The 11,916-nt window shown below is 45.1% G+C and overlaps 1 protein-coding gene and 1 long non-coding RNA gene across 2 annotated transcripts in view; one reads left to right on the forward strand and one right to left on the reverse strand.

Moving 5' to 3' along the window:
- ARL8A (ARF like GTPase 8A) overlaps positions 1 to 11,604 on the forward strand; it is a 37,679-nt gene extending 26,075 nt beyond the window's left edge. The window contains exons 3-7 of the mRNA XM_081914488.1: positions 183 to 256; positions 3,300 to 3,393; positions 4,247 to 4,314; positions 8,860 to 8,930; positions 9,522 to 11,604. Coding sequence (XP_081770614.1) covers positions 183 to 256; positions 3,300 to 3,393; positions 4,247 to 4,314; positions 8,860 to 8,930; positions 9,522 to 9,571 — 357 coding nt within the window. The 3' untranslated portion in view covers positions 9,572 to 11,604. The remainder of the gene's footprint in view (positions 1 to 182; positions 257 to 3,299; positions 3,394 to 4,246; positions 4,315 to 8,859; positions 8,931 to 9,521) is intronic.
- On the reverse strand, positions 7,393 to 8,847 carry LOC309371636. Its single transcript, XR_014169233.1, has 2 exons — positions 8,601 to 8,847; positions 7,393 to 8,393 (listed from the first exon to the last, which is right to left on the reverse strand). It is a non-coding gene; the product is annotated as an uncharacterized lncRNA (long non-coding RNA).
- Positions 11,605 to 11,916: the final 312 nt, after the last annotated feature.

Genomic DNA, 11,916 nt, shown 5'->3' on the forward strand with positions numbered 1-11,916 from the left:
TAATAATAAAGAGTGTGGGCTGTGGAGAGACTGTGGATGACCATGCATAAAATGAAGACATGGGAAAGTGCAGAGCAGGGAGTGGGGCCAAGTATGTGCGAGTTAAGGAGAATGCTTCGGCTTGCAAATTCTCACATCATAGTCCTCACCCATATTTTAACTTGCTGCTTCTTTCCCCACAGCTCTGGGATATTGGGGGCCAGCCTCGTTTTCGTAGCATGTGGGAGCGGTACTGCCGCGGAGTCAGTGCCATAGTGTAAGTATTCCCTGCCTTGATTTTCTGTCTCCATGCTCTGAGATTGCCATGCGCTACTCTCAAGACAAGTCCTAGGCTTCCTCTGAAGCCGTGTGGTGGTGGTGGGATCAAATCAGTCCGCTAAACTCAGGCAAAGATGATAAACGAAATCAAGCTAGCAAACCTTGAGGCTTCTTTGTTCCTCAGGACATATCCACTGTCTCTTGGATCACATTTGGAAATGTAAAGAGATTTCTTACCTACCTTCACTTCTAAGCACAGGCTGGGTTCCTTTATATCAGGCCCGGGGAACCTGTGGCCCTCCAGATGTTGTTGAACTACAACTCCATAAATCCATTCTTTATTTCTTATAGAATGTCACAATGACTCCATTGGATCCTACCTGCCTTTGAACCATAAGTGAGTGCCCCTGCTCTGAGGGTTACTGCACACACAAATAACCACTGGATGGCTGCACTTAAGCTACACTGTACCAAATAAAGTTGCAAATAAAGCACCGCTTCTGCATCAGGCCACTTTTGACACAAAGGGTTGCTTGTGGAATCTGATTAACTGTATGGAAGGCAGCAGGAGGAGGAAGGTTCTTCAGGCAGCCGTTCAGTTCAAACCCTCACTGTCAGTAGGCTGTGGGGCAGGGCAGGGCCTTTTATTGACAGCTGCAGACTTCTGTGCTGTCTCTGAAAGATCTCAGTGTCCTTGGCTGACTCTTCAGTTCCTGCTGGTGCTGCTTTTTGTGAAACCCTCTTTATTCCTTTGAGTACCTGGTACGGGTGGACGGAATAACCTTCAGCCATTCTGCTTCTCTCCTCTCTTGGGCTGAAATAGAGCAAGACACCTGATTATAAGTACGCCTTTTAAAAACGAGCCAATTGTGTTTTGAAGAATAGCACCTTCAGGGAGCGAAGAGCAGCCAGGTGGAGGGCAATTTTTGGTAGGAAACTGGCACAAGACTGATCTGGAGATTGCCTGGTGAGTGACTGGAAAGGATTGACTTTCCAGTGGTCAGGGAATGTGACTTCATTGCCTTGTATTGTTTCTTCCTTTCTCCATGTCTACTAGAGGTAGAGAGAGGTTTGAAAAACAACCAAATAAAATTCATAAATTCTAACATTTATTCAAGCCGTAGATTTTAATATATATTTAATTTTAGCAAAAGAACCCACTTGGGATTCCTTAGAAAGCTGCCATATACCAGGTCAGGCTGTTCGTGCATTTAGCCTAGAATTGTTTGTTCTCACTAGCAGCAACTTTCTTTAAGCTGAGGTGCCGCAGATTTGAACCTACGATCTTCTGCATGCAAAGCATGGGCTCTACCACTGACCTGTGATTCCTCCTACATGCGCAGGCTACACAGCCTTGACTATAAGCTGGTTTCTATGCCATGTTTTGGAGAAGACGTGTGTTGGTATAGACAGTTGGAGACTAGTATTCATAGACAGGTGATTTTTGAAAAGGAAGAAGTCTGCTCCAAGAAGCAGGTACTTTCCTTGAGAGTCGAATGCTTTTATGATCTCCATTTTTCAGAAGCATCTTCTCTCTCTGAGGCCCCCATTCGTAAGAATATTTAATTACCTTACCAGATTGCAGGGTTTGGTCTTCTAAACATGAAATGCGTGCATTAAAAGCTATATTATGTGTACCTCAAAAGCTATATACACACAATTGTAGGGTGAAGGGAAGCCTTTATCCCTTCAGAACTGTTAAAAGGGGTATATAGTGTCTTCAATATACATGGCACTTTGCAAAATAACAAAAGCAGCAAATATAGGTGCTTCTTCCAGATAGCTTGTACATGGCACTTAAGGGGTGGCTTACATAATTCAGCAGAAACCAGCATGTACAGAAGAGAGGCTCTTTAATTTCCTTAGATCTGGGCTTCTGCGTGCTTCATACCATATTCTTGGCACTTCTCAGCTGGGCTTACCTTGATGGCCACTGCCAATGACCAGAGGCAATACAAGCTGGGCTCAGTTAGAAACCCCGTACTGTGTATGCTGTTTCAGTTGCAGAAGTATTTCCTTGTAGATTTCCACATTATCGAATGCTTCTCAGATGTTCTGTGCTTGTTCAATATCTACTATAACATAAAAACTCCATGTAGGAAATCTGCACACCGCGTCCCATATTCCCTGCCTGCTGGCTTTCTAGGTGAGCCAGCCTAGCACATTTTGCCCGATGAATAATTTAACATAGATGCGGTTTGCCAAGCTCCTGCTGTGCAACCAGCAGTTAGAGCAGCTGAATTGTTGCATTGCACAAGAGCACCTCACAGCTTCTTGTGTTGAGCATTGGAGGCACTCTGGAAAAGGGCAGGGATAAGGATTGCCCATTAAGGTAGTGGCACAAGCAGCAATTTGTGTGCCACAAGAAATCAGAACTGGCAGTGGCAAGGGCATTATTCCTATGGTGGCTTAGGAATTTGGTAATAGATGGTCAGTGGGTCTAAGGATCCAAACCCTTCGTTATGCTGAATGCCTCTCTAACACAAAACCAAGTATCTTGAACAAAATATTTTCAGCAGACTCCAACCGCCCCTTCCCCAACTTCTAGCTCTCTTGAATTTAAACATATGTTGGCAGGTGGCTGATAAAAATCTTAAACTTAATCCCACCTGTATGAACCTGCTCTTTGTGCTTTGCACTCTTCAGTGAAAATCAGTCTATCCCCATCCCCAGGCAAAAAATAGCAACATAAATTACAAAACCAAACCCAACACTAGCCCTCTCACCTGTTTATATGAAGTTTGCAAACCAAAAGGATTTCTACAAATTTTGACTGATGTGTAGCATTATGGTGGCCACACTGAAAGTATGTGGTCTCAGAATTGCAATTCCCCCTACTTGTGGGATGGGGAGAGTAATTGAATCTAATGCAAGGTAGTGGTTAGTTAGGATACTATATTCAGTGACTGAGACTCAAATGAAGATTCAGGATAACCCACTTTGCTTTCTGGAGATTGCTCTCTTACTCAGGTTTGGCTACTCCATGCAACAGCACCTGTAGCTTCTTGACCTCAGTGCTAATGTAGTTGATTTCATTCCAGATACATGGTAGATGCTGCAGACCAGGAGAAGATTGAAGCCTCAAAGAATGAACTTCACAACCTGCTTGATAAGCCACAGCTCCAGGGCATCCCTGTAAGTTGCTCCAGTTCTGGAGAGAGGCTAAGTGAGCAAACAGATCCATATGAGTGTGTACTGGATCATAACTAGCAGTGGGTGATTATCGGCAAGCCTTCCAGACCAAACTCTGGATTAAATCCTTCCTCTGTATTTGCATGCTTTGCTCTGCTGGACAGTGTCGTTGGGATGTCTCTTTTCCAAGATATGAAAGGTTTGGTTAGAACAGGGAAACTATTTAGAGTGCGATATAGAAAATTTATTACTGCACCATTTGGAAGAGATAAAGGACACACCACTTGCCGTTGTTATCTTAATGCTGTGAGTCCTTGAGGGTACAATGTATGTGAGTTTGAGGTGAGAAAGTCTAGGATGAGCCAAATGAGTGGTGCTTGCTATTGTATTAATATTCCATCCATGAAATGGGAAAATACCCTTGTTCTGCAAAGTCCGTCTGCCACCAGAGAATTTGAAGTCCTTTTCAACATACGTTGCAGCTGAGCACAACAACAAAAAAAAAGCTTATTAGAGAATAGGAAAATATGTAATTGACATATTTGGCTAGGTTTTTGTTTTTTGAAACCCTGCTGATCTTAATTTCACCAGTGTTTTCCTTGTATTCAGGAACTGACCGTGTAGTTTGAAGCTCTTGTGTTACATCTGTTGTGGCTTTTCTGATTCCATGCTTAGAAGAAGTTCCCCTGGATTATAAAGAAATTATTTGCTTCAAGGGTGTCAGTTCTATTAAAAACATGGCTATATAGGGTTTATTCATCATAACCAATGGAGCCACCCTTGGCTGATGCAGTGGTCGATGCGAGCTGCCTATGTGAGCTGTGGACTGAGAGATCTACCCTCTTCTCTTTCTCAGGTCCTTGTTCTTGGGAACAAGCGAGATCTGCCTGGTGCCTTGGATGAGAAGGAGCTCATTGAGAAGATGTAAGTATTTGCTGTTAGGACTTGGAGTTACAGGTATTTGCCTACTGTGGGCTTTTGCATCTCAAAATGCACCATTGTTGAGCTTGACTGAGGCATTCACATTGCACTGATTAATTGGTTTTCATACACACAAGTCGGTTTAAGAGTTTGGGAAATTGGATCTGGATATGTTTGATGTGGTTAAAAGATCATAATCCTAGATCACAGCAGCATTCTTGAATGAATCAGAAGTCCTGTACATTTTGTTGCCCATTGCCGAATCTGCATGCGTCTCCCTCAGTGAAGTGGAAAGTGAAATTATCTGCACTGCTTTTCTGCAGAAAAGTGTTTCATAAGTTCATTAATAACAATGAATGCATGACATTTGCAAATGTGATATTAGGCAACCAAGTTTCTAGCTTTGTTTGCTGAATGCAAGTAAAAGAAGCATTCTGTATTAGATCACTGTCTTGGGCTTCAGAAAAAATTCCAATGCAAATCACCCTACCTTGAATTCAAAATTTTTCCAGAAAACCTGCATCACTGCCCCCATCTCCATCTTTTGCCATATCAGAAGTAGTTTATAAATCTGCAAATAACCAATAACATAAATTGCTGGAAGAGAGCTAGTGCTTGTAAGAAGCTCTCTTAAGGGGCAGGTATGACCTCATGCTCTGTCAACACTGGCAAGGCTGCTGTAGGATTGCTTTAGTGCTGCTGCATTTCTGACTGCTCACTTATTTCCCTCAGACATGCACATGTTTCCAGCAGATGAGAGGCTGCTACCAAGTTACTGAAAAAGAACTAGGCCAAGGCATCTATTTCTCCAGCTGTAAAAATCTTCAGTAATTTGGATCTCTTGCTGCATTCCTTAAAGGGGAAATTTGCTGTTACGGCAATGGGGAGACATCTGCTTGTTTTTTAAGGCTGCTTTGAACTCACTCATAGGTCTGGTCCCCCGCCACCCCCACACGGCTGGGCTATGCAGATCCTTAATTCCTTTCACAAGGTTATGGCATAAATTCCAGACGGGTAGCTGTTACAGTCTGCTGCAGGAAAAACAGCATGGAGTCTTGTGTTGCCCTTTTAAAGCCTTTCATATTTATTGTGGCACTAGCTTTTGTGGACTAGAGCCAGCTTTGTCAACTGCATGAAATGCTTTTCTCAGTAGAGCGTGTGTGGAAATAACACACACACCAGTTGTCATAGTATTATCACCTACCTTTCCAGCTATGCCAATTCAACTCTTGTTTTGGGGAGAAGAAATACACAGATCCATAGATGCAATATAATCAAACTCACTTACAAAATTCTAGTCCTGGTGTTTCATATTAGAGTAGTTTGAAGTAGTTTTGTAGACATGTTGACTTTCAGGTCACCAGCAGTGTGTTCTGAGAGAGTTCTCCCTTAGGTTTCCGAGTGCTAATCATTTCTGTGTCTGAATTATGTTCTGTGCATTTTCTTTTATAGAGCCAGGTCTGTTTATCTTATGTGGACAGCAGAAGGGCATTATCAAGAGGTCATAGCAATGATAGCCAATGTGGTACCCTCCAGATATTGCTAGCCTACAAGTCCCATCACCCCAACCATTGACCATGCTGTCTGGGGCTGATAGGAGGTGGATTCCAACATTATCTAGAAGGCACCTTATTTCTGGACTGTGGGTATATGTTGCACTGGAAGTTGAGCAGTTGAATAAACATCCAACAGTATGGTTGATAATGGTTTGGTAATAGTGTTGCTTGAGTGGACTTGGCAGCTGTCTTTGTCATAAGTCATAGTCCCATTTTTTCTTTCTTTCTGGCAGATAGGTATTTAAGATTGGGGTGAAGTCTTCTAATGATGACATAACTACCACACAAGGAATACAGTTGCCCATGATGTCCTATAGTTCATTGATAAAACATGTTGGAGAGGGTCTCACTTGGAGCTGTAGGTGGCAACAGTTGATGTTCTGTCACTTTCTTTAGTGGGCCTTTTTTCTCATGGGTCCAGATGATAATGGTGCCGTTGTTTCTCAGGGAGAGGTGAGGCGTTTGGGCACAAGAGCTAGCATTGCTCAAAGTGGGCCATGAATGTGTTGGAATGTTGTATGGAGCTATGTGTGTACTCACAGCATTGCCACTGACCTGAAGGGCCAGGAAGTCTAAAAATCTAATATAATTGTGGGTGAGCACAAAGTAGCAAACCCTGGTGACTGGATGTGCTTGGCACCCTGTTGTCTTGGCATTGGTAAGTTGTCTGGCTGTGTCCCATTCTTGGGCTCCATATTACGTTATTTGGGGAGTGTTATTGCCTTCTAGGGCTGGGCAATATCTGGTTTTCAACATCGCAATATATCACCACCTAAACATCACGATATACCGAAATATCATGATGCCTGAAATAAGGATGAAACTATGTAGAGGCGAACGGGGTGATGTCTTGGCAACTGCTACTACATAGGAGTACTTAAGTACATTTTTACTTCCCTTTAATATATTGTTATAACAGGGTGGCAGGAATCATGAGAGAAGCGATGACCAGCTTTACAGTTTGTCGTGGTTTGTGATATATTGCCAGGTCAGATATTATGAAATGCTTATCACGATGTTGACTACAAACCAGTTTTGAACGATATATCTCCATATTGCCCCAGCCCTATGGCTTCCCGAATTAATTGCAGCCCATGACAAATCCACCAGTGAACATCCTGGCAATCATGGATGCAGAATGTGCCCAAGTGGTATAGAAGAGTACAAGCCTTAAGGAAGATTTCCCCTCTTGGCAACACAGCAGGTCTGGCCACAAACTTCAGTACTGTGCATTTTACATAGGAATGTCAGAGGTGTACAATATTCCTTGTGGTTTACAGTGCTTTTTCCTCTGTACATAGGGTGCAATGGAAGGAAGACCTTATGTGTCTGACAGGCTTAAGCTGTGAAAGCTTAAGCCATGCCTAGTGATTTGCCTGTCTCTTAGGTGCCATAGGGCACATTACCATTTCTGTTGGATCGATGATTGATATGGAGATTCAGAATTTGTTTAAGTTTTAGTGGAAATTCAAAGAGCCGAGGAAAACTTGGACTTGATATCAGGTTGTTGTTGTTTTTCTTAAAATAAAATAAAAAAACACACTCTTGGAGCCTTGTGATGTACCACAGGGTGGCGCCAAAGGCAGGCCATTGTTTTCATCTTTACTTTTTATGGTACTGGCTGGATAATGTGATTGAACGGAGGTCTAGGAATTTCATGATTGTCACGTGCTAAAATGGCGAAATTCAAGAAAACAAAGCTTGGTTCAAGGCGAGCATCTTGGAAGATTGGAAGGGGACTGGAGAGAGAAAAAAGAAGATTCTCAAATGTGTTATGTGTATAAGACCTAGTCAGGAGTTGTGCTATCCTTCTCCCATGCTATTTGTCTACCACGGTTAACATTTTGATAACTTGCATCCAGCAGTAATAACCCCCCTGTTCACCACTGTGGAGATCGAGCTGAGGTGCTTTGTCCACATGGGGTTGCTGTTTGGGGCTAGCTTTGCTGGCCAAACTGGAGTCACCAGCTCCCCCCCGTTGAGCCCCTCCCCATTGTCTTTCCTGACAATGTATATACACTGTCACATGCTCTTGGGTGCTTTTGGGCAGCAGCACTCTTCCCGAGGAGTGGGCACTGTTACCCAATGCCCTGCCTGCTTTCCTGTTCTGGAGTTTTAACAGGGGGGCGTTGGAGGGGGGAGAATAAGAAATGAAAAAACTGAATTTCAGCTATTATTGGAGGGGAAAGGAAAGCAGCTTACTGTCTGAAATATATTGCTAAAGAAACTCTGAATAGAAACCCAAGTGGATGGCAAAAGAGGATAGAGATATGCAGAGGATGTGCAGATTTTGTTTAGTTTTGTAGAAAAGGGCCAGCTTTTACCTTGACTACTATAACTAAATAAAGAAAATTGCAATGCAATAGCACTGGAGTTCACGAAGGAATTAAAGGGGTATCAATACAGGTGACAGGAAATGTTGGTTTTGTGAGGAATAGATTTCCCTTACATCTTGTGGAAATGTTGGATAACCTAGAAATAATAGGTTGATGGTAGCTGACTATTTGGGTGAGCACAGACAGTTTTCTAAGAGAATGAAGTACAGTCATACCTCTGGTTACAGCTGCTTCAGGTTGCGTTTTTTCGGGTTATGGACCGCCAAAACCTGGAAGTACTGGAACCGGTTACTTCTGGGTTTTGGCGGTCGCGCATGCGCAGAAGCGCTGAATCGCAACCCGTGTGTGTGCAGATGCAGGTTGTGAATATGCATCCTGCACGGATCACATTCGCAACCCCAGCGTCCACTGTAATGCCTTCCAGACCTTCCATATATCCATGAGTGGGTGTTGTATGCATGGAATCCACATGTATAGGCCCCCATTGGATTGTGAGTGGGATATTATACATGGGACTGGCAGGAAAAGGTACAGGAGTCACTGCTGCAGGGAGGGAGGCACGTTTTGCCCATTTCATTGTGGATACCTTTCTCTGTATGCAGTTCTTTCCCCAAGGAAGCCTGATATTCTTGTGCTTCTGTTTTTTTTTCCTGCAGGAACCTGTCTGCCATCCAGGACCGAGAGATCTGTTGCTATTCAATCTCTTGCAAAGAAAAGGACAACATTGGTGAGTGTAGAAGGGAAGGGGGAGGTTGCAGGGTCAGAGTGCCTGATAATTTCAAGGGGAATGGTTGGGGCTTGAATGCACAGTGACACCTAGACTGCCCATGGGAGATCTCTCCTTATGCTCTTTGGCTCTCCTGTGTTGTGAGCACTGTGAGATTAATTCTGTGGTGACCCTGAATGCCCCTGGGGTCTGGCCCCCTCCATACATAATTAGGGGGGCAAGAAAGGTTTGTGTAGGCCCACGCGTGGAGAAGCTGTGGCCCTCTGAGTGTTGGTGAATTGCAGCTGCCCATTGGCCATGCTGGCTCAGGCTGGTTGGGATTGGAGTCCAGTAACACCTGGAGGACCACAGGTTCCCCACCCCTGTTGAAAGCCATGGTAGAGAAAAAGTTCACTCACATGCAAAGGTCATTCCCTTCAGGACAAGATGTTGGGTTGCTGGCAGCAGGGCTACAGAAGTGAATCATGAGCTCGGCTCATAATTTGGTAATCTCCTGTGAGGCCCCTGTGTGTTTCCCTTACCTCTAGCTAAGCAGCTTGCTGCAACTTCTATTTTTCATGGTGGTCATTAACCGTATCTTGTGTTTGACAGACATCACCCTACAGTGGCTTATTCAGCACTCAAAATCCCGGCGAAGCTGAGGGCCCTTTGGCCAGGTCTTGGATCGGGAAGATGCCATTGTAAAAGCCCAAACGCACCTCCTTCTTCTCTTCCCCCATCTCCTGCTCTTTCCAACCCTCTCGCCCACCTCCCTCTCCCTAGATGGGTATTTTTAGGGGACCCCAGATTCCTCTTCTGCTGAGATTGAACTCCTGTTTTTATTGTAAAGAAACTGTCTGCCTCCTCCCCCCTCCCCCTTGCTCCTTACTCTGGTTTTGGCACTGTTCTGTTGTCGTCGGTGTGTGTACAGTATATATATATATATATGTATATATATTTTAATTTTTTAATTTAAGCAATTTTGCTGTTATTAAATGGGGCCTGTCAGCTGTCGCAGGGGGTGGGGCGGGTGGGGCAGCAGCAAATGGATGGGGTGGGGAAAGTACCAAACGCAGTATTGGGAATGTTACGAGCAGTCAGGGGCAGTAGGAATCTTGCTGGAGGGGACCCTGGCTTTGGGCAGTATCTTCCCCCAAGAGACCTCCTTCTTTTCCACCTCAAGCCCCTCCCTTCTCCTTCTGCAACAAGATCCAGGGGTCTCTCCCCTCTCTGCTGCCCCAAGCTGCTCAGCACTATAGTTAGGGGATGAGCCCCTGGGAAAGGTTCATAGAGCAGTATTGTTCATGGTCTGAGACTCTAGAGGAGAGTTGGTGCCATTTCTTCCTCCTGCCCAGTGTCCACTGAGCCCTGGGGAGCAAATGCTTCCCAGTGGACAGATGTTGAATCTTCTGGACATGAGCTTTGGCTCCTACTCAGCTTGCCCCCCAACCCCCCCCCCCCAGTATCATCTCCCTCTGCGCCCTGCCTGATGAACTGGCATGCCTGGTGGATGCTGGGCACTCTTGCTTTGCAGCCTTTGTGCTCACCTTCCTTCTCGGTCTGGTGTCTTTCTCTCGGTCAGCACCTGAACAGAAGTAGGCAGCGGATGATGCACACCCCTTGACTGTGTGAAGGCAGAATAAGGGCCCAGGCTTCTGTGCGCTGCCAGAGCAAGATAGCAGATCTGGAGTGGTCTGGGTTTCTCATGACCCTGTTCCTGGGCCTCCCACTCATGCCAAACACTTGCGGCCTGTTCAGCTCGTGAGGAGACATCTATGCAAGAGTTCCCTTCAAAGCCCTTTGGGCAAGGCATAAGGCGCTTCCCTCAAATCCTATATCCCACTGCTGCAAATTTCAGAGTGGAGAACATAGCGGGTAGGAATTGTGCTCTGCCCAGTTTGGAGGTGTTTCTGCAGGCCGCAGCCTAGTCCTTAGGAGCAAGGGCTGTCCCTCAGTTTCCTAAGCTTGAGCGTGTCCCCCTCCTTGAGCCCAGGGCTTGAGCGTACACACTTGCCTGTCCCTCAAGTTAGGGTGTGAGGCTTTGGTCTTGGGTTAAACCAGTGGAGCAGAAGGAGGGCGTTCTTGTTCTTTCAAGCGCACATGAGGCTGTGTGGGAGACGCTTCGCTTCACACCCTACTGGGCAATAGGGTGCTTGAGTTTATAGGTAAAGGGCTGTGGTAGCAAGGAGGAGCTATATCCAGCCTAGCAGAGTAGGCAATTGTCCTGTGTTGGTGTTTGCTCACCCTGGAATCTACAGCAGCCTCAACAGGGTCCAGGAAGGGGGTCATGGGAAGGATCACTAAAAGGCTTCGTATGCTAGCCCCCTTGTCTCCCTGTGAAGGGCAGCAGGCTGCATGTGGCCATGTCTTCCCCGTCCCACTTAAGCTTTGGACAGGTGTGAGACTGCAGGGCCCTTCCTGCCCTTGCCTGGCCCTATCCTGCACGGAGCTGCTCCCTTCAGGGCGGGAGGGGGGCTTTCTAACTGCATCTTTCCCCCTCCTCTTTTCTCATTTTCACAGAATTGCACAAGGAGATATTTTACTTTTTTTAATTTAATGAATTGTAAAGTGTCATTATTCCTTTTTTAAAATATATTTTTGGCTCATTTTTTGACCTTCTCTGTTGGGAAATGAATCTTGTAACAGTACATTTTTTGCCTCCTAAATAACAATAAATTAACAATTTTGTGTTGGTGGTGGTTGCATTGTGAACTTATTTCCTCTTCACTGGTTCATCGTCTCTCTCACTCACTTTATTGGAGCCTGCTCTGCTTCAAACTCAGCTGATCAGCCTTCTTTTCCCACGGCACCTTCATGGCCTTGGGGCACAGCTTCTACAGGATGACGGCAGCAAACCAAGGAAATTGGGAGTTTATCTTTGGAGGCTTGCAAATGTAATTCTCTATGTGTGTTTAGATGTGTTCACCTGCCAGGATTCATGTTTGGCAAATTGCCTGCCACACCCACACACTTACATGTACATCTGCTGATGGGGACTGAACTGGCT

Source organism: Podarcis melisellensis (assembly GCF_964234715.1).
Source record: "Podarcis melisellensis genome assembly, chromosome: 6".
In the NCBI taxonomy this organism is placed as follows: Eukaryota; Metazoa; Chordata; class Lepidosauria; order Squamata; family Lacertidae; genus Podarcis; species Podarcis melisellensis.